Below are 23,477 nucleotides of genomic sequence, written 5' to 3'. Positions count from 1 at the left end.
TCCACGGGTATTGGGATTCTTGGATAGTCTGCAGCTAATAATAATTCATTTCAGGTCGCTCTCACAGCAAGAATTAGTTGCCGGTGACGATGGCTCAGGAGGTGATGGTGAACCTGAAGCTCATCAGGATTATCAAGCTGCAAAACATATGCATCACCAAACTGCGCCGGACCTCCTGAACCTCCTCAGTGAGCAACGTGAGCTACCTGGCATCCACGCTAGTTTTCTGACCAATGGAAAAGAAGTGTTTAGGAATTTTATGAGGATATAATAAAACGTTTAAATCAGTATGTTTATTGAGTTATTTTAAAGAACTATCCGTCATGCATAAGATTGAAGAAGTGTCGTAATTCATCCTGCTTTCTTCAAGAAAATATTCTTATGTATATAACCTTTTTGATAGACGTTCGTTTATTAAAAAAAATTAATGTTTAATTTGTTATTATATTGTAAAAGTAAGAGCTATTGTTATAGGGGGTTTCTTTGATAAATAGTGGCGATACAGTTAAATCTATTAATAAGATGAGTGAACTAATGAGACTTGTTGGAGGATTATAAAATGTTGATTATAATGTCACCGACAATCAAAACAGGACCGGGGTCTTTGTTGATCATGAAAAGTACGTATACTTTGACTTATATTATCAAAGCACTTGAAGTTTTTCTTGGATGCTGCGTTTCATTTGCTTCCCTACAGCAAAGGGACTGGCCCCTGTTTTATTGATTCCCAACTTCAAACGGGCCTGAGTCTTGTGTTTCCTTCTCTGCAGAAATGTTTCCTTTGATACTTTGGGAGGATTATTTTCCTCCCTGCTATAACAGAATCATTGTTTTTCTTACAACTAGTATTGATGGTATTTATAACTGTAAACCTTTATTGGTCATTTAAATTAATTTCTATGACGCTTTTGCAGTTTCAAGATCAGGACTAGACATATTAGTTGAATCCGCTTTAACGGGTCCACACTGATCCTACAATGGTGCTAGGCGGGTTTGGAAGTGTTCGAAGAGATAGACTTAGGCACGGCGCCGACTGCGACCGGCCCGGCCCAGCCCAGTCCGGACCGGTCGCAGTGGGCGGAATTGATTGCGTGTATTTCGACTTCACAAAAAGGTCGGGCTGGACATATGTAGTTAAACGATTATTGTTGACAGTTAAAAGATATTTATTTAAATACCTGTTTTATTAAAAATACAATAATATATGTTGAAAGGAAAAGAAGTGAAGAGAGAAGATGTAAAACATCGATGTTGAGAAACATCGAGATCAAGACATCGAGTGTTGTTTCTCTATCTTTCTCTCCATTCAACTAAGGAGAATCAAAATGGCTAGTTTATCAAATTGAGATATTGTTTTGTAGATTAGGTTCTACCTCAATTTATTTTGTATTACAATAATTGGATATATAGTGGAGTACAGTGGATGTTTTTTTATCATATGATAGTTTTGACAAAATGACTAGATCAAGGTTAGTAAATTAGCAGATGATTACCTAATACTGAATTTAAATTCTAACCTATTACTCTATGATTAAATAATTTGATTTGAAAATAAATCTAAGCATAAAGTGATCAAGTCTTAAAGTTAAATATATATTATTTATTCTAATTACATAAGACTATTTAGTCATATAATTTTGGTTTAAAATGCGTTTTCTAATAAACCTATCCAGGGTAAGGTAAAAATCCCTTCTAAGAAAATTGGTTTAATATTACCCCATAATTGCGTTTTTATGACAAATTAAAAATGTATTTATTAGCAAATGCAGTTTGTATTATTAATTTGTTACTAAAATAATATCAAATTAGTGCATTGTCATTCAAATTAAGTATCAAAAGTAATAATGTTACGGTGAATGAAAAACAATCTATGCTAAATGTATTTATAAATATAACAAACAAATCAGTTTGGAACAACTGAAGCCCACACTGATGGTCAGGGGCATTTCTTATCGATATTTTTCAGACCTCAAATCACACCCTAGACCGTACACCGTGATCTAATGTTGGATGATCTGGGACTTGATCTGAAGTGGGGAAATACCGATCAGAAATGTCCATGGCCATCAGTGCGGGCTTTGGTGGTGTTGAGCGACGCCACCCGCATTACTGGCGGAATGAGAAAAATATTTCTCCCGATAGTACCCAAATTTAGGCTCAGATTACGTGAAGCTCTTGTTAAGGTTATCTTTAACTTTTCATACTTATAATAAGCCTAATAACAAAACAAATAGTAGATAAGGACTTCATAGTACGCAATAATTGTGTTGTTTAAATCCATTCTCTCGACTTTCCATGCAGTTGCACGCAGGCACACATTTGTACACATACAAACTAACTAAATTCATGGGATCAATCCCTGGGATTGCGACACTGTTGCAAATATCAATCACAATTGTGCTTATGAACTCACCAACTGAGTAAAAAGTACAAGACTCCAGGTAGTGTTTTAATCGGGATTTAATTTTTGTTGTTGATTTGTTTCTAAATTTAGTGTTTCAGGAAGACTCTTAATGAGTTTGATCCCAGCCTGAGAAGGGAGGTGTTCAAATGCTGCTAGTATTAGAGTATTTTTCTTAACAGGGTAAACATTAAAAATGTCTGACAGTATTTGAATAGTTCAAATCGTGATTCGATATTCTTGATCATTCGAGTGTTGGGCGCTTGTTATACTGCAGCCCTAATTGGTAATTGTTTATATAGCACTAAACAGTATTTGTCAAAACTTCCAACTCGAAATTAAAAAAAAATAAAGGTATAGGAGCGTTGTACAATACTTATAAAAGAGAAAGCCTAAATAATAACTGAAATTATGTAGGAATTGTACCAATCTGAAATGTCTCTGGATATCAGTGCGGGCTTCGGCGTAACCCTACACTTGTAGCAAAACAAAATCCTTGTGATAGTATCTAAATTCAAGCTCAGATCACGTGAGTGCTCAGTTCGACTAACATGATCTGATGTCAGGAAAGTAGCATCAGGTTCGTCCTGTATGATCTAACGGATATAGAGGACAATGGCCACCACATTTGCTGCACAAAGAAAAGGGATGTAAATTCTATATCAAACTAAAAACTACACAATATTAGAATGTCCTTCAAACACAATGAAAAGCTTGATAGAGCACCCACTACAAATTTTGTCTGTAGGTTAATAATTTTTTACTTTTAGAATAAATCCATCGATCGAGTGGGTTACTATCACACAACCACAACACAACTTGAATACAAAATGGCTAATGACTATGACAAAACATTAAGAACAACTTCTTTATTTTGAAATGTACAATGTAGCATAATCTGACCAATCACGAAACGTGAAATAATATAATAATTTAATAACAAGATGCGCAAATAAGATGTGTAGGCTATTGGCAAATAAAACTGAGAGCACAGAGGAAAAACGATAATCAAAGTTCACCATAGAGGTAGAAACTACTGCAAAAATAACGAAAAAGAAGAAAAAGACCAGGAGCTCTGGGGAAAAACGACAATGACAACATTGCCATAGTGGTAGAAACTGTGTAAAAATGGTGAAAAAAGTACAGAATAACACTATTGAATTATCCTCATATGCAGTTAGTAGCTCAACTCTGTCCTCTAACATTTGTTGTATTTTTTCAAGTGAATGTTGGTATCCCGGTTATCCCCTCTACCAATGCCCTCTGAATCCCCCTTGTATGCTAGATTGATGGACTATTTGAGATATAATCTAAAGTTTCATACATATTATCAGTTATTGTGTAATTACGGATTGCAACCGCTTAAAAAATTCTTTCTTAAAATAAAAACATACTGTTTTAAAAGATCGATAAAAGTGGTTTTAGATCATTACAGTTAATACGGCTTATATAAACATTATTAGTCCAATTACATCCTAAACTGTTTAGGTATTTCTATTCATTTAATTCTTATAGATGCAAGCCTGAGAAAACTTCATATTGTTTGCTATCCTGCAAAAGTTTATAAAATGTTGTACATTATTTGTAACTAAGAGTTTACAGTGCATAACAATTGAAAACATTGGTAATTCTGAGCTATTATTGGAACCACTTCAATTGTTTATTTGAATTACACTAAAGGAATGTTTTATGCTAAAAGTAGTTCATAACTCCTAAAGTGTACTAATGTAGAAAGGAAACATATAGGTAGAGGAAATATGAAATAAGGAAGTTAAAGCAGAAATCAAAGAGTTTATGGTGGTTGGCTCTCAAGCAGGCCCATTAGCCCACAGGTAAGATGGTCAGCCCGACAGGTCCGACAGTTATAATAGTCAGGGTAGAACTTACAGTTATGTAGTTATCACCAGTATACTTCAAATAACAACTGTTAAATTACAAACAAAACTCTTGGTTAGGCTGGTTGACCCACAGGTAAGATGGTCAGCCCGACAGGTCCGACAGTTATAATAGTCAGGGTAGAACTTACAGTTATGTAGTTATCACCAGTATACTTCAAATAACAACTGTTAAATTACAAACAAAACTCTTGGTTAGGCTGGTTGACCCACAGGTAAGATGGTCAGCCTGACAGGTCCGACAGTTATAATAGTCAGGGTAGAACTTACAGTTATGTAGTTATCACCAGTATACTTCAAATAACAACTGTTAAATTACAAACAAAACTCTTGGTTAGGCTGGTTGACCCTCAGAACAGTAATGTGAGGTTTGATTACTTTATATCACATTGTTAGTTATCCCCCACCCAGTACCTAAGGAAATAAATGAAAACTAAAAGTCACAAACGTGAATTGCTTCTGCAGCAAACGATGACAAGTTCAACGATCTCATAGCATGGGGTGACATTATATGCACACAGCTTGGTGTTAAATCTGTGAACTGGCTTAGTAAAGTTTACCTGTAGGCAAATACTAATTCATTATTAGCATAGCATTAATGAATTGTTTAACTCTTTGACAAGTTCTGATAAACCCAATACGGTAATCTCCGCTATCTTCTTTGTGAGTGTTTTTACTCCCTCATTATGTTGCATAAAACCCACATTGATATCAGTACATTTTCTATGTATACAGAATTGATTTCTAAAGTATACGTTATACAACTTTTATACTGTACAGAATTAAATGAGCAATGACTGATTCATATGACGGGTAATTGGACTGTACATGGTTACATTATGTTTGGGTTGATTTTTATTTTTTGAACGTAATAGTCATGTGGTGATTAGTTTTATATGTGTAATGCTGATTTTTGGGTGTGTGGATGATATCTATTGACAGTGTTGTCTACACAGGCATTCGTGTTTGTTCGTTTATTGTTATCCTTAGTAATTTTAAAAAGTGTATCAACAAGCAGCCACTTCAATTAGGTATTTCTGAGGTGGAAGACGTCTTGTTTATGGAAGTCGAGACATTTGACTTTCACCTGTTTTTTACTGTCTCATGTGCGCTCACTTGCTTCTATGTCTCATAGTTTATAGTTCTGAATATCTTCACAATGCCAACCTAAGTATCTGTGAACCAAAATATTAACTACATACAAATTTTAAGATGCAACTAATCAATTTTAATATTCTTATTTTCTATTTTTTATGCCATTTAAGATTTTCTTCTTTTTCTTTGTCTTTTTAATTATATTGGTAAGTTTTTTACAAAGGGTTAACATATGAGATATCAAATTCTGTTCCTTGTTTTCTGCATGTAGTGAGATATACAAATAAAAATATTGATTAGATATTCAAAATAAATAAAGTAGGTATGTGAAATAAACCCAATTCTTCTCAAATACTAAAGTAAAACTTATATATTCAATTAAATGTGTTTTTATAATAATTATAACTTAAATTATTTTAATAAAACAAATATTGCTAAATTAAAATTTAAACCCTATTTAAAAATATTACTGTTCTGTTATTGTCTAAAATTTTTATCAAACCATACTGGCTTTAAAAAAAAGTTTAAATAAAATATTAACCGCTTTTGTCGAGTTAATTCATTACTGACTTACAATAAAAATTAGGTCTGACGAGGTAATCCATCATGCAGCAATGACGGATTGTTTTATTTTGATCTATGACGGTTGACAATTTGACTAGTGAGTAAATGGGGAAATAAATAACAATAAGTAGTTCATTTACTGTTTTACTGCTAGATTATGATGGCATGCTGATTGGTTAACATTGAGTTGCGTAGTATGCTAGAAGCATAATGTGTGCCGAGAGTCGCATTACTGGTGCAATGCTGCGATGTAGGTTTATGCGCAGATTCTTGTGTCAGGATTTTTCATACAGAAAAACTACTAAAACCGGCATCCACAAATGAGGGTGTATAAATATGTGTAAATAAAGTATATGTTTGAAAAGGTTTTATACCTTATTTTCATTAATTTAAAAGACCCATGTAAAATTCAACAAAAACACTCAAAAAGCTGTTTCTTGCAAATTGTTAGTTAATATATATATATATATATATATATATATATATATATATATATACCAGGTGCCCCATGAAGAGGTTTAAACGTTTGATTTTATATTATTTGTCCATTTATACACTTAACATTTTCAAACTCTACACAATCCATTAAATAGGTTTAAAAAATATTCTATGAAAATTTCAGCTCTAACTTTTAGTTCCTAACTTTGCCACTAGACTGTAATAGCAATCAAACAGCATTACTGCGGGCTTAACTTAGTACAAAGAAACTACTAGAGTAAATTCATTTCCAGCTGTCAGGCATCGTGTAACCAAATAGCTGTTTACAAACGTTTAAACACGGGCGTGGCCGTTTACCGCAGCTGGGTTGCACGTGTTTATACGTGCGTGGCAGTTATGGGGCTAATAAGCCGTTAAGGGATTAGGTACCTAGTCATTTTGTCTACCCTGACAAAATGTTCTATATGTGATTTTTTAATTGTAATTTACCTTTCGGAAGCACTAACATTATCTTCACGACTTTTTAATAATTGCAATTATTAAATCAATAATCCCAATATAAATTAAAATAATAATTATAATAGTAATGTTTAAATAATGTTATCAATATAAGAGAAAAACTTATATTAATCAATACAGAATCCTTGCAAGACCTGTAAGTAAACCGGGCGAAAGCGGCGGTCATATGTTTTTATACAAAACCCAACCCCACTGTAAATCTCAATCTCAAATTTCATGGTAGTATTAGCTTACTCGCGAGTTATGCACTGTCCGGAAACGTGTTAAATATTGTTAGGAGTAAAAGATAGAATCTGGCTGTACCTGCTTCGTGTGGCACTTGCGGTTGCATTAACTTATTCGTGAGTTATGCACGGGAACCGGAAACGCGTTTAACTTTGTTAGTAGTATTAATAGATGGAATCTGGCTGTACCCGCTTCGTGTGGCACTTGGTTGCATTAACTTACTCGTGAGTTATGCACGGGAACCGGAAACGCGTTTAACTTTGTTAGTAGTATTAATAGATGGAATCTGGCTGTACCCGCTTCATGTTGTACTTTAACTCATGTTTACACGAGTTTTAGTTATCTGCAATGTTTGTATCACTGTAAAACATTTATAAAAATATAGGTGTGAAAGAACTTATAAAAACACAATGTATGAAAACAATATGTAAATTCATTTCTCACCGAATTTATGTTTAAATACCTACTAAAACATTAAAATAGTACGATTGTATTACAATGGTGTTTAAGAGACAATTTTTATTGCAGCGGCAGTAAAAAAAATTATAGATTTTTCACGTGCAAATATAGGTGAAAATATGACTTACTTGTATTTATATTATACAGTTTATCCCGATTCACTCTAAATATTTTTAAACTTACATTGCAAGATTTCATGATTCTGAACAGGGTAAAGGTAGGACAGGAAATAATTTGTTATCTTATCTGTGAAGATACGCTTATCTATCTGTTATTAGGATTCCTTATCCTGAACACAATAATTGCGGTTGGCTGCGGATAGTGTGACGCTTGTAAGTCCAATCTACGTATTCGAAGAAGTTCGGTGGTAGTCACAAACCTTTGTGGACGTGCTTTGTGTAAGCCTAAGCGTACTGTACTATTTTTTAATAAGTTTGTGTTTATGACCTTATGGTCTAAAATATATTTATTCTTTTTCTTCTCAGTGTCGATTTAATATGTTCTCACAGAAATCAAGGGAGGTAATCAACACAGTAACTTGTAATATAAATATAACATAAAATAGCACAAAATACAAAAATAAAGTAAACAGTAGAGTTGTGTGTGATTTTTAGTACAAATAAGTACTTTTGTAGTTGAGTATTATTTTTATATTAATAACTACGGTACTTTAATACTTCAAATTTATTACTTTTACGTAACTGTAAGATTTATTTAACTTGTACATAGTGTACAAGCAAACTATAAACTGCCATTATCAATTTATATAAGTAAATACATTTATAGTATAAAATTAATATTTTTATAACAATTACTATTCTAGTAATTTAAATTTATCACAGTAATATCATTTAGTTGAAAAGTAATGTAAATTGTAACGTGTAATTAGTTTATACCTAGAACAAGAAGTCTGCTTCTTAAACCTTTTTGTCTAAACTTAACAAATAAGTTAGAGACGTACATATATTTATATGACCGAAATAACGTACTCTTTAATACACTGAGTTAACGGACGTGGCCCTGGGAGTCAATATCGAGCATAGTAACACAGGAACTGCCGTTTGTATAATTCTTATGACCGCTCCATACTGTACAGTGAACCTGGAACCAAGTTTAGATCGGAAATGCTGTCCACAGCTTTCATCTGGTCTCATTTACCAGATGACTCTCAACACTCTTTTTTGAAGAGTGAATACTCTTTTAAAGTTGATGACGCTAGAAAATCCCCAAAATATTATTCCGTACCTCAACAAAAATAAACCTAAGTAACTCAGTTTAAGAACTTTTTCTGAGGCAAATGTAGAAAGTTGAAAATTGTTAGCACGCATCATGTGGCATTTACAAGTGGCCTTAGCGTGCTCTGTAGCTATGCACCGTCTGGAAACATGTTGAATATTGTTAGGAGTTGGTATATCCCCTTTTACTTATTATTTAAACATTGCTACAACAGGTTAAACATTTTGAGTTGCAGTAAGTTAATGTTAGTTGTTTAAATGCAATTGTCTAAATATAGTTATTTATTTATACTGTCATGTGTAGTAACAATAGAAACAAACAAATATCTGTAATGTGATACTGGCCTAGACCCAAGAGCAGCAAAGAAGACAGTTGAGGACTTGGCCCATAAGGCGTGCCACTAGCCTCATCCAACCCGTTGCTAAACTTTCCACTCATCTTGACTGAGGGATCTTCTTAATCTTTAATCTTGGTGCTCCGAAACAATATGAGCGCTCCTCTTAGTAGGGAATAGGGTGGGTTGAAAAGAATAATTTTTCTAAACTCTAGTGTGGAAAAGTTGTCTATTGTGATAAAAAAATGAAGTACTAAATAAAAATCAGTTAACTTCCTCTGTTTATGCATCATACTATAATTTATGAAACATTTAAAAAATGCATACATTTTGGTAATTTTCTTAGGTTGATTTAAATGTTAAAAAAACATACACTTCATTTATGGTCTAACCAACTTAAATAAATTTAAAACAGTTCAATACACACCTTACTTTGTCAAGCATTGCCAAATGAAAAAAAATAGAAATTGATCAATATTTCATATTTCGCCATTTTCTCAGATTGTTAAAACAAAACAATCCATATCTCACCACGTGGAGGTGGTTGCACATTGAGTTTCACCTATGGCATTACACAACCAACTATCAATTGTTGGGTATGGTATTCATATTAAATTTACAAATATTTATACAGATTTTCCATATACAAGCTTCTTTAGCTTGCTCAGGGTTTTAATTTTCTTTTCTTCACCAACTACACATTTGAGAAATGAGACGTTACTGCTCTAGACATCAGTGTTGCTCAGATAAAGCCATCTCTAACATTGTGTGTATGTACTTTATTTGATGTCTCTAACAGAGTTCACACATCTTTCCATAGTCTGGGGGTGACAGAAATGTTTCAGTGTCTCTGGAATTTGGCTTGGTATACGCATTTTTAAGCAATTTAATATCAATCTCACTTCGGTTCTGTGACATTGGAGAAAATACACCAAACAAGAATACCAGTTGATAATTTAGTGTAATCAGAAGCTTCAACGTTGTTCTTTGCGGGCATGAAATTTCTAATAGCCTTCTTCTTCGATTCGGTTGTCTTGCTTTTTCTTAACCAATCTTTTCCTTTTCAGAAGAATCTTTACTTCTATAACCTATCTCCTGAATGTGTTCTCTTTCATCGCAAAACATTAAAAGAACATTCTGTGGGTGTAGAAACGACACATAGGGCCTATCGTTTACTGGGTTGAGAACTTAAAGTAATTTTTTGAATAAATATTGTGATGTTTGTATTACTTGAAATACTTGTTTTGGTCCTTTAGTAGAATATTCTCTCTATTTGATAGCAAACCATACAGGCATATTTCATTTTAAGATGAATATAACAATTTCTGTGAGGTTTTCTGCTGGATCTGATGATCCTTATATACAACCTTTGTTGGACGCTGCTGGCTATCTAGAATGCCCAGAAGACTTGGCAAATTGGGACCCTGGTGTGACCTCATGTGATCACATTTGAAATGTCCAACAAATACTGTTGGTATTTACACAATATTTTCTTGTCTATAGTTTGTCCGGAACCTCAAGAGCCCCAGAGAATTAGGTGACCCTCCCACCCCGACGTGCACACACTGTCACATGCATAGCCCGACTTACCTGTCATCATCATAGATTCGATGACGCACATGCTAGGCAGTAGTCTGCAAAAATATTCATTTTTAACGTTTGTTATTTTAGGTTAATGTTGTTAATTTTTATGTCTACATTTAAAAAAAATGAAAATAGAGTCCAAACACAAATTGACCACGGCATTCTTGATTTTACAAAGTTAAGTTGATCAACTGACACCTTTATTTCTAACATATGTCAGGAATGTCATTGTTATTTCTAGTTTGGACTATTTCATGAAACAAAATTCAGATTTATAAAAGTACAAAACTATTAACCTAACAAACAAATGCAGTTTTTCAGAAAAAAAGACCTGCCAAGTGAGTCATCAGCACTGCAGCAGTGCATGTGACTGTGTGCGAGGTGCACGGGTACAAGGGTCGCTGTGTAATCCCCTGGGGCTCTTGATCCAGCGGACAAACTGTACATCAGGGATCAAACAATGCGTTGTTTCTTAATCTACCACAGGGAGTTTTTCACAACCAGTGAGCTGTTGGCTGACTGGCTCAGTACAATATTTAGGTCCCACAATTAGACCATCAATATTCTGAAAATTGTTCATCACACTCCAATAGAACATTCTTCATTAGTTTCCAAATACTCTCCTAGAGAAGAACATTTTTAGTACTCAGTGGTTGCTGTAGATTGCAAGTAAATATCTCCGAGTTGTTCCAAATTGTAATTCCTTTGAAGGTACATAAACCTCAACTCTGTGATGGGAATTTTATTTGTTTTTCACACGAGCATTCATTTAGAATTGCACATTGACAAACATCTGGCAGTTTTTTGCTTGTACAGTTTATAGCCATTGTGAATTTACAAGCAGCGATATCAAAAAGTTCTAACCTAGCTTTAAAAAAGACTTACGTATTTTATCACATTGATATGACTTTCTTATTTTCATATAAGAATAGACGAATGAACGTAACGAAGAATGGTTACGTATGAAGTACCATCAGAATTCTGCAGTTAGAAAAATTGGTAAATATGCAAAATATTGATGAATTTTATTTTATACATGACAGTTTGTTCTTACCTTTTTTAATAATATTGACCTTTTTTACGATATTATAATATTTAACCTAAGTGGGCTATTGGAAATTTAAATTTTATATTGGCTAATTAATGTTAATATGCATTTCGAGTACAAATGTGTGAAAATATTTTCAGCAGTCAAATTATTAAACAATACATTTTTATTAATTGTTAAAGTATTACAAACTGATAAAGAATAAGCTCTGTCACTTTTACTGTACTTTACTTTATTTTTTCTGTTGATAACATGCTGATAATCTACAAATATTTGATTATGCTCGAATCTTATAGTAATTGTAAATTACTAGGTTCAAAATGAAAAGGAAGATGTATCATCATTTGTCATGTTGGGTCCAATGAAGGATTTGTGAAAGAAAGTTGGATTTTCAATTCATAACTATAAACTTAAAGTATTTAAGGATATTCTGTGTTTATATTTACTACAAAATGTCAAAAAGAGTGTGAAAACAAGCTAAATTTATTTAAATTTGCTAACAAATGTCAATAAATTCTTCAAATATGGTTATAATAATACCTTATCAATTAATTGGCTCGCAATAAATATTGAGATTTACTTTCTAGCAAGAATGGTCAGTTAAAGTAAAAAAGTGTATAATATAAACGAAACTAGTGACATTGTGCTGTACCCTATATCACAGAAATTATATGCTTAACTAGAACATCAGAAGCCCTTCGATAAATTTGTGCTAAGTAATTAAAGCCATATGGTAGCATTATGATGAGAGCATTTTAGCCAAGCGTGAAGCGATATGGCAGCAATGACAGTGTCCTGCCACTATCTGTCAGACTCCAACTGTTGGATGTAATCTCCTGTGCTCCTGTTAGTGAGTTGGTGCTGTGAGATCATTCTTTTAATTGGTGGATATATTATCCTGGATCTGTTTCCTGTTGGTGTTTATTTGTTTGGTAAAGAAAGTTAATTAGACTTGTTATTTTATGTATGTGTTAAATTACAGCGTTATATAGTTGAAATCCCAATAGGCTTATCCAGTCACAATTGAATATCTGTATAAATTGTAAATTTTTAGTCATGTTTGCAATTATTGATAATAATTTCATCATAATGTTGCAGATGCTTAGGAGGGCTGAAAAACGATGTTTTCGATATGGCATCATCTTGCTGTGCAGTATATTCTTCTTATTCGCATTGTATTCTCCTGTTTACCAGCCTTCTTCACAGAGGGAAGGTAGGTTTCTTAAGATGTTTTCAGCCTATAGCAGTTTAACGTTTCTCAGTATTTAACCCCAGCCTTTTTTTCAAAGGATGTTTCATAAATTCCAAGCCATTTTGGACAAAATGTAAGAGATTTGTAAAAAAATTACCATAATTCAGATATTTTTTAGGGTTATTTTGGTGTGTTATCCGTAGGCCACTATTTTTAGAAGAGTTTTCCTCACAAAGGATGTAAAAAAACTACATTAGCAGAAATAATAGACCTTATTTGACCTACTGTAAAAGTTACATGTCATTATGACAGTTGGTTTTCTTCCTCCAGAAGAAAGCGAAGTCAGCGAGAAGGAGGGTACCCTGTCCTCATCTACTATTAGTTATTACATGATATAGCTAGGTTTAGATTAGATTATAATAAATATGGTACAAGAAGTACCAATGTTATAGATAACCTTTACGAGTGCTCACCTGATCTGAGCTTGAATTTGGGTACTTTTCCGACTTTAAATGACGTTGGACGATCTGGCACGTGATCTGAGGTCAGGAAAGTCAGATCGGGAAATGCTCCTGGCCACCTCTCACTTCTGACAGTAAAAGAAAAACATCCCTTGAAATCGCATGTAAATTCAAGCTCAGATCATGTAAACACCCATTAACTTTTTATATTTATAATATGTATGTATGTATTTATCTACTTATATAGCGTAATGACAAATAGTTGATAGAGACTATTTGTGGCTTTTTGCTCACCAACATCGCTTCTTTTTGGGAGGCAGAAAACAAGAACTGATTGTAATATTAACATGTAATTTTTACATTAAGTCAAATAAAGTCTGTTCTCTCTAATTAAAAATTTTTTACGTCCCTGGTCATAAAAACTCACAAAAATAGTGGCCTCCGAATAATATAAAATCGTTTTACAGTTTTAATACCGTTTTAGGTTATGAAGTTAATTTTTCTTATGTCACTTGTTAAATGTAGTGTATAGAAATAACCAGATAATATTTTGACAAATCCTTTTTATTAAAAAAAAAATTAATAAAATATTTTCAAATCTGTTTTAAAACCATTTTATACAAAATAATTTGCTACATAAATAATTATTTTCCTTATTTTAAGGGAAACGAAATTATAGGCCTACTTTATTTACTAGTGAATTAACATCAAATTTTGTAAATATGTAATATTTCTTGATTTTGAATAGTAAATGAAACATTTAATCCTGAATTTCATTGTTCTCACAATAAAATATAAGAACAAAATCATTTCTCATAAAATTCAGTACCTAAACATATCATACCTCTATTTACAAAAATAGAAAAATGTTTATATAGAAAATTTAGATTCAGTTACTAAATATGTTACAAAAAAATGCAGCTAAGTTGCTTATCATAGTACAGTATTTTCACTAATGGGAGAATGTTATTCTCTTATTAATTGTGAAGTTAAAAGAATAATAAACGAATCAAGTCAATTCTTTATAGCATATTAGAATATAAAAATATGTCACAAGGTACTTTGATTTTTATCTCTAGCGTTACTCTGCTCTGTTAAGAATAAACATTTGGGTTACTTATAATACAGTAAAATACTTTAGTAATATAAATTAGGCTTTGAATAAATGTTTGCTATGGTTTACTTTGTTGAAGATTATTTTCTCTTTTACTTGTCACTATTTTTCAGTATTGCTTCAGGCAGAGTACTTCCTGCACTATATTCTCAGCTTACTCTATGTGTAGTATGTGTGTTACGATCATATTGAATATGTCCGTAGGAAACAATAATGCACTCTGGGACTAGAGATGTGCCAAGAAACTAGAACTAGTTTCCGAAACAGTTCACTTCTTCAGAACTCAATGTTCCGTTGGAACAGTTACTATTACGTGCCAAGAAGTTCAGGGTGTTGTGGTTCTGTTATGCGGAACGACTAGGCTTAGCTTCCAATCTAGTTTACAAGTAATGGCAATATTTCAAAGGTATTTATACTGGATTATTTAAAGGGCTGTTGCAATTTGAGATTGACAGTGGTTATTAATCCTTCAAAGTGTTTTTACTAAAATAATGAAAAACCCTAAATATAGCAGTGTATTTTACAATTTTAAGTTCATGTTCTTAATATTTAATTATGTTTTAGCTTCTGAAGTTGTATTTTCTATTATGATTTAAGGGGATGTTTGGTATTTCAAAAATAATATATATCGTACTTTTGATGTAAAATATTTCTTTAATTAAATTGTTTAGTTTACTTTAATTAATTATTAATACTGTCTGTAACGTTATGAGGGAAGTTAAAATTTGAATTGCTGTTATAGTAGTAGGCATCATGCTGTTATAGTAGTAGGCATCATGCTGTTATAGTAGTAGGCATCATGCTGTTATAGTAGTAGGCATCATGCTGTTATAGTAGTAGGCATCATGCTGTTATAGTAGTAGGCATCATGCTGTTATAGTAGTAGGCATCATGCTGTTATAGTAGTAGGCATCATGCTGTTATAGTAGTAGGCATCATGCTGTTATATTAGTAGGCATCATGATAGAAATTTATAATGGTGAAAACCAGTTTACCAGAGAGACGTTTTGTTTAAAATATATAAATATCACTAAGGCATGCATCTATGTAGTGAAATGTCTTGCATCTGAAACACAATTATCAAAGCTTTTATGAGGAATGATTCATGTACTATATCATTCTGCAACAAAATCATTCAGGAATAATGTAGTCAAGAACTTATCGGAACGGAACACCTGGACTGAAACTGTCTCGAGGAACTAGTTTCAAGCCTGGAACATTCTGGTTGGAATGTCCTGGAACATTCTGGTTGGAATGTCCTGGAACATTCTGGTTGGAATGGCCTGGAACATTCTGGTTGGAATGTCCTGGAACATTCTGGTTGGAATGTCCTGGAACATTCTGGTTGGAATGTCCTGGAACATTCTGGTTGGAATGTCCTGGAACATTCTGGTTGGAATGTCCTGGAACATTCTGGTTGGAATGTCCTGGCACACTTCTATTTGGGACACATTACAGATTTTTGAATTAATGTTGATTTAATTATGTTTAAGACTTGAGGCAAAGGTCTCCAACTCAGACTTCTACGAAATTGTTGACTTTTTGCTGATGAACCAAAAGTACAAAAGTTAAAATCGATAAAAAACTGTAGCCCACTAACACAAAATAAAATCTGTCTGTAGCGTATGATTAAATAATTTAGTAAATTTAAAAAATTCTTAATGGTTAGTCAGTCAACAAGGAAGTATGAATACTCTGACATTTTTTTGTAGAAAAATGATTTTGTTATCTTCTTTAAGGTGCGATCGGTTGAGTTAGTTTCAAATTAACTGTACTATGTTTACTAGTGTGTTGACATAGTATTGAATTAATATATAAGGGCTCGGTGTACACAATTAATTGGGACTCAGTTTATCAAGCATTTTGTCTTCTCTTATATCAAGCTATAATACATACTTCAGTAATTGTAATTTGCTGAATCATCCCCGGAAATTTAATAGTCTTCTCTGTTTTAATTTCAGAAACTATGATTTGTTGTAATTATCAAATAGAGGCACCAAACTTAATTACATAATTCAAACATATTAAAAAATATTGAAAAAACTTACAATAGTTGTAATGAAGTTTTGTAAACAAAAGAGTTTGAGCATAGCAAAGAGTAAATGCAAAATAATTTTAATGTAACAACTATTGTCAAAACTGATTTAAATTATTATTAATTCTATCCATTGAAATTTCAGAGTGAACCTAAAATAAAGTAGTGATCTACAAAGCATGGGTTCTTCCAAAAAGGTACAGTTTGATAAACAAAAGTTTGGTTTTGTAATTTTGGCACCAGTTTCTGTGTGGAATTGACAGCACCCGTTACAGGACCACTGCAGAAAACTGAACTCTCCAGATCTATGTGAGCAAACTCACTTTTGAAATAATGAAAACTTCAAATTTTAATAATTGTTTTGTTGTATAGAGTCATAGTAGAATGTAATATAAAGTTATATAATTGTTTTTTTATTCTGATCTAGCATTTATTGTATTATACATTTTTAAATCAGTACATTTACCAGCAGCTAATTCTTCTATGGTGCACGCTCGATTTACATGGATAATAGAACTCTGATCAAAGGCTCCAACCTTATATTCAGAGGGCAACCCTTTTTTTTATCCTGAGGGAAAGAGACGAATTATTTCCACACTTAGTCCTAAAAGGACCTTTTTGCCTCCATTGCTTATATTTGTGTCCTCAGAATCTGAGACTTTTACAGAAGCTGATCAGATTTGAGGGCTCCTGTTCTCTGATGTCCTTGGGGCTGAGGAGATATGCTCCCAGGAATCTTTTCCAAATTTTTAGTATGGCAGGACAATTTAGCCAAATATGCTCCTCTGATTTCTCCTCTTCTCCGCAGAGTGCATTCATCAAACTGCATTTCATCATACTCTGGGTAACCCTTACAAAGAGAACTATTGATGGCAGGTAGCCATAAGGGCGCCAATTCCGACCCTCATTGCCCTGTTTATTAAATAAACTTCTCTAAATGTACTGCTTAACTAGACAGGGTAAAGTATTCTGCAGTCTAGCAGGTTAGGGACAGAGCTGATGATCGCAAACTTTTTAAATTGATTTCAACTTGAAAGAGTGGCCATTTGTCTTGACGTTTGATTTCTTATTTTTGTTTAAAAAATAAATCTAAATTTTAAAATGATTTAACAATTGTGCGACGATATTCGAAAAACTGAATTTGGAAAGACTGGGTCCTAAATAATAAACGAGGTCGTGAAACGTTGATTGGAAGGTAGGCATACGATATTAACACCAAAACACCGTGCCGGTTCGTAGAGGGAGCGGGCAGCCAGCTTTGATTTTGTAACTCCGACCACAGAAAACTCCAAGATGTCCTTGCCCTATCGAAGTCAGAAGAGAAGAGGACAAGAAACCTAATTCCCGATATCTAGAAAACCTGAAAATACTAGAACCAATCAAAAAGCCAGAAAGCCACAGAAACATCTAGAAAGAGAACAACCATCTTGGTAAAACAGATGGCTCGACCAGCTGTAAGGAAACAGCTCCCGGTCCGTCCAAAGACCAACAAAATAAAAGTGGCAAACGCCACATCCTCCCCCTCTAACCCCGGGAGAGAAAAGAAAAAAAACTCAAAAGGATAAGGTAGGGAAGACAAGGACGGAAAGATTAGAGACTACAACTGGTACTGCTGTCGTTAGCAAACAGCTAGAAATAGCTCTAGTATGGATATCCTGCACGCTCGCGAGGCGCTCCAAAAGCGTAACGGCTAGAATCCATTCCGACTGACCACACTACTCAAGATTAAAATCTTTTAGTTTAAAGAGGCTTGAGGAAAAGCCTAGTAGTAGTAAAGAAAAACTTGAACAAAATTAACTACTTTCTGTGGTAGCTACCAATAAATAAAGGTCTGAAGTGTTGACACAAGGATGGGTTTTTTCGTTCGTTTGTTTCTACATCACTAATACGCTTGGTGGTCAAAAGGCTACAAGAGGGTGTTTCAGTAAGGTTGGGAAGGAAATTAAATAAGTGTACACTTATTAGCCAAAGCTTATTAGCCAAAGCACTTCCTAAAGTCTCCCACCATCCGGGTATCTCCACCCCGGAACCCAAGGGCCACTTAAGCACCCGAATGGAAACCCCGAACGGCTGCGGAACTCCTTGGACCGCCGGAGGGAGAGTATTACTCCAGACATAAGGTCTGTATTTTTTTTCTTCAAAGATGGAGGGAGGAACAGAAGGGATGGAAGAGACCATTCCAAAGCGAAAATTAAAAAATATGAGAAAATTACACCCATCATAATATCAACAGACCCAAGTTCGTGTTGTAAAGGCTAATTAGGTAAAAACCTGGTACTGGCAAAATTTAGCAAAAGTGGGGCCAGTACTCTCCTCCCCCTACGGGACGGCTGAGAAAAAAAAAAATTGGTGGCCAGTGGGAAAAGACAAAATAAAGTTTTATTTTTCCATACTAGTTTTTTAAATTTAGAGACTTGGAGCAAAATAAATTCAGGCTCTTAAAAAGGCGTGAAAGAAAAAACTGTAGAGCTACGGGAAGAGCTTAACGGAGTAAGGAAATCATTTGGTCGTGGTAAAGTGGTTTAATTAGGAACTTTAAAAAAACAAAAAAAAAAACAACTAGTTTCTAAGTGTTGGCCAGGAAAGGCAAAAAAATATCCTGGAATCCTAAGGAAAAGAGACCCAAAAAACTAACTGGACCAAAACCCAACAAAATTAGGTTAACAATCAATAAACCTCTAAAACAATAACAATAAAAAAAAGCCTTCAAAGGATAACAGTAACAACAGTAAAAAAAAAACACTTCCAATATAAACACTAAACAGCAAATAAATAAGATAGCTGCTGGAACATTTAGCAGCTTCAGAGACAAATTATAAAGTCTTTAAAGACACAAAGAGATAACAACAACAACTAACTACAAAAAAATATATAGACAAACTACAATCTTCAACAATATTTTCAACAATAAAAACTAAACCTATCCATCGCTGCTAAACTTAGCTGAATAACAAAGAATTCCACCTACTGCCAAAAGACTGACCCTACTAAGCAAGAGAAAGACAAAGAAAAGGAAAAGGGAAAGAAAAAGTAAGCTTTGTGTTGTAAAATGTAATGGGTTGGCCGAACCAAGGATAGCAGGCTGCGCGACTGCATTAGGGAATGTTAAAAATAAATAAACATAAAATTCACTCCCAATGTACAGCCTAGAAAAATTGCCGAAGCAAAAAAAAAATTCTTAAACAGCCAATGCTAATCCTGATCCCCCGTGTATATGTACTGTAAAAGAAGAGGAGTAAAAGTATCAGAGTGTTAATGTGGTGTAAGGAAGAGAGAAGAAGAAGAAGAAGGAGGAGGGAAAAACTAAATCTAACATCACTATGCCCTAAACCATCCCTATAAACGTCCCGGCAGCGGTGCTTTGGTCTTAGATAGGCCCCAAAATATTTCTTTAGGTGGGAAAACATGGGCCGACCTAATAAGTTTCCCTGACTTGGGGACACCTCAATGTCACGGTGACTGGAGAGGTAAAATCATGAATAAACCAGAGGGCGTGACCACAGAGGTTTGCAGTTTGGCTGAAATTTGATTAGCCGCATTACTCAAATTTACTCGTCGAAACATTGCCAAATCACCGATACGAAAATTAACTGGTAAACGACCTTGGTTGTACTGCCGAGCAACTTTTCGGTGTGCAACCTCCAACCGATCCAAGGCCTGAGACCATCTCCTCTGCATGTCTCTGGAATCTTGTGTTTGGAGGAGATCATCCAAATTCCAATTGTTTTCCAGGGGAGAAGTAATTTTGTAGCCAAGGAAAATTTCAGCAGGAGAGGAGCCAATTGACTCATGCTTAGCCGAATTAAAAGCGACTTGGAATAAATGGAGATTAGTTGTCCCAGTCAGTTATGATTTTGAGAATGGAAAATTCTCAAGGCAACGCCGAGGTTTTTATTAACTCTTTCAGCAATTGACGGCTTCGGATAATATGGCGAGGTCATAACGTGTTTGATACCAAGTTCCAGACACATGTTATCGAACTGTCTGGATTTGAAACAACCACCACGGTCGGTGACGAGTTGTGAGGGGAAGCCAAAATACGCGAACAAGCCCTTATGCAAAAGATTCACCGTAGTAGGAGCCGGTAGCATTTTTAGCAGGCAAAATCACTGTATATTTTGAAAAGGCGCGTCAACGATTGTAAGAAGCCATTTGTGGCCTTTTTTTGTTCTAGGAAGAGGTCCCACGTAATCAACAAACACCACGTTGAAAAAGGCCTGGTTGCTAATTGAGAAGCCAAAGGGCCTACCTTAGTATTTTGAGCCTGTTTGCATCTCTGACAGAAAGGACAAGCCTTTACCCTCTCTTGGATAGCCTGATTCAGGTCGGTTAGAAAAGAAAATTTGACTAATCCGATCCCAAGTTTTCTTGAATCCCAGATGAGCTCCGAGAGGTGACTCATGGTAAACTTTAAACAATAGGTCGTAGAGTTTGCTAGGTACCACTACTCTAGGTTTGGATTGATTTAGGCAATTGGTGAAACTAAAATGCCTTGAATTACAGAATAATTTTGATTGGGATTAGTACCCTTCAAAGATTTTCACAATATTGCGAATTTGAGCATCTTGCTCTTGGTGGCCTTTGATGTCTTTGAAGGCTTCCGGTACAGAAAAAAGAATAAAAGCCTGTGTGTGGTCGGTTTTATTTTGAATAGTTAGAACGCTGTGATGATTCGGTTTGGGGCTCAAATAAACGCGGAGAGGCAGTCGGCCACAACATTGTCTTTGCCCCCTAACATGCTTGAACTGCCCGAACAATCAAATAGCATAGGCCTACATAAAAAGTTTGACATGTTTCTATTGTAGAAAAAAATATCAGATAAATTTAACAGTAACACTTCACTTACCTTGTGTATAGACTAAGATTAATTAACCAAATTGTGTAAGACTCGAATAAATTCAACGCAGTAGACAAAAATCATCAAATTAGTGCTATTAAAAATTTAAACTCTTATCAACTTAAAAACATGTACAAGTGGAGTAAATCCGCTGGAAGAATAAATAAATAACTAAATAATTAATTAAATCCTAGAATAACAACAATTAATTGCATTTGGAACTAAGGGTAGGTGTGGAAAGGTTAAAAAATTTTAAATAAATCAGAAGTAGAGATGAAATATCAGAAGGAAAGCAAGTTATATAAAAAAGAAAACTTTTAATTATAGCCAACCCAAAGTAAATAATCTGGTGAAACTGAATGGGGGTTTCAAATATTAACCAGAAAGCTAAGAACTTTAAAAACAAAAGGTAGGCTATACATAGGCGGCAGTACAATACGCAGTCACCAACAGCATCTATGAAATCCTTCGACTTTACTTGCACAGATCTGAGCCAAAGTTTAAATTAAAATACTAAAAGGTGCTAATTAAAGTTTAGAAAGCACAAGTAATTAAGTAACCAGGTATGTTTAAAAGCAACAGGCCACACTGTAGGTGATTAGTAAAAGTTAGGTTAAGAGTTAACTTGGTGAGAGAAAAAAAAATTTATTAAAATTGGTTTAAAGTAAAATTTTAAGCTAGAAAAAATCAACCAAATACCTATGCCTAAATAATTAGTGAGAATAAGTTACTAAAGTTTAAGAAATACTGCCACTCACATGTTCAATTATTACACAACTAGGCTTAGGTAGCAGTTGGTTGCAAGAACTGCTTGGCTCAGACCTGCACATTAAAAACAAGCTACTTCGAAAAAGTTTAACATTTTGAGTAAAAAAAAAGGCAGTGTAAGGAAAATTTAGAAAACTAAAAATTTAGAAAAACGTCTACCCCTTTAAAAAACTTAAAACTAGTACTTAGCTCTCATAGCTGTGTAGAATTCCTCCGCTCCCACCGGCAAGCCTAGCCTTCCATTTCAAACCACGCTCTGCTACCAATTTGCGACGATATTCGGAAAACTGAATTTGGAAAGACTGGGTCCTAAATAATAAACGAGGTCGTGAAACGTTGATTGGAAGGTAGGCATACGATATTAAACACCAAAACACCGTGCCGGTTCGTAGAGGGAGCGGGCAGCCAGCTTTGATTTTGTAACTCCGACCACAGAAAACTCCAAGATGTCCTTGCCCTATCGAAGTCAGAAGAGAAGAGGACAAGAAACCTAATTCCCGATATCTAGAAAAACCTGAAAATACTAGAACCAATCAAAAAGCCAGAAAGCCACAGAAACATCTAGAAAGAGAACAACCATCTGGTAAAAACAGATGGCTCGACTCCAGCTGTAAGGAAACAGCTCCCGGTCCGTCCAAAGACCAACAAAATAAAGTGGCAAACGCCACAATTGGGTGTGTATTGTTTTTATGCATGTTACTCTGTTGCCATCACACATCTTGTTTTGACATTATCTATCAGCTACATGATTTATCTTTAATTTTCTTTATGGAGTAATTGAAAAATCTGTACCAATTTGACTCTCCTGCTGGGTGCTTTATTTTTTAAGAAGGTCTACATACAGTGTGAAAGATTCATGTTGTTATGTAATGCACCATTGCCTTTTGCTTTTTGCACCAATACTAATTTCACACTGCAGGTTCATCAGATATTAACGATACAATCTTAACAGTCTTACTTAAATTTAATTTATTTACAAATATATTGTTATGATGTTATTCTATAAGATGGCTATAATACTAATTTATAAAACCTAATTACGGAGAGGAATATAAAAAAATACCAATATTTTGAATACAAGTTTAGGTGATTTTGTAAATGCGGTTACATGTATTGACCGCATTAATAAAATCCCACTTATATCCGGAACACAATATCAACAATTTCCCAAGTATCAATATAGTTCCGTAACTCCAGAAGTGACACAAACCCGGTATTGGGAGTATAAGACTTAAGTGACCACACCTGATATCAGGTGCTTATGTACGAGCT

General features: G+C 34.2%; 1 protein-coding gene across 2 annotated transcripts in view; it reads left to right on the top strand.

Annotated features, from left to right (window-relative positions):
- The first annotated feature begins 1,290 nt into the window (after positions 1–1,290).
- LOC124368695 (beta-1,3-galactosyltransferase 1-like) overlaps positions 1,291–23,477 on the top strand; it is a 50,954-nt gene continuing 28,767 nt past the window's right edge. The window contains exons 1-2 of one of the 2 annotated variants that reach the window (XM_046825995.1): positions 1,291–1,469; positions 12,897–13,011. In XM_046825995.1, coding sequence (XP_046681951.1) covers positions 12,897–13,011 — 115 coding nt within the window. In that variant the 5' untranslated portion in view covers positions 1,291–1,469. Of the gene's footprint in view, positions 1,470–8,005; positions 8,118–12,896; positions 13,012–23,477 lie in introns of those variants that run through there. The other variant, XM_046825994.1, reaches the window with a different exon arrangement.

This window comes from Homalodisca vitripennis, chromosome X (genome assembly GCF_021130785.1).
Source record: "Homalodisca vitripennis isolate AUS2020 chromosome X, UT_GWSS_2.1, whole genome shotgun sequence".
Classification (NCBI taxonomy): Eukaryota; Metazoa; Arthropoda; class Insecta; order Hemiptera; family Cicadellidae; genus Homalodisca; species Homalodisca vitripennis.
This window is presented reverse-complemented; position numbering and strand designations above follow the sequence as displayed.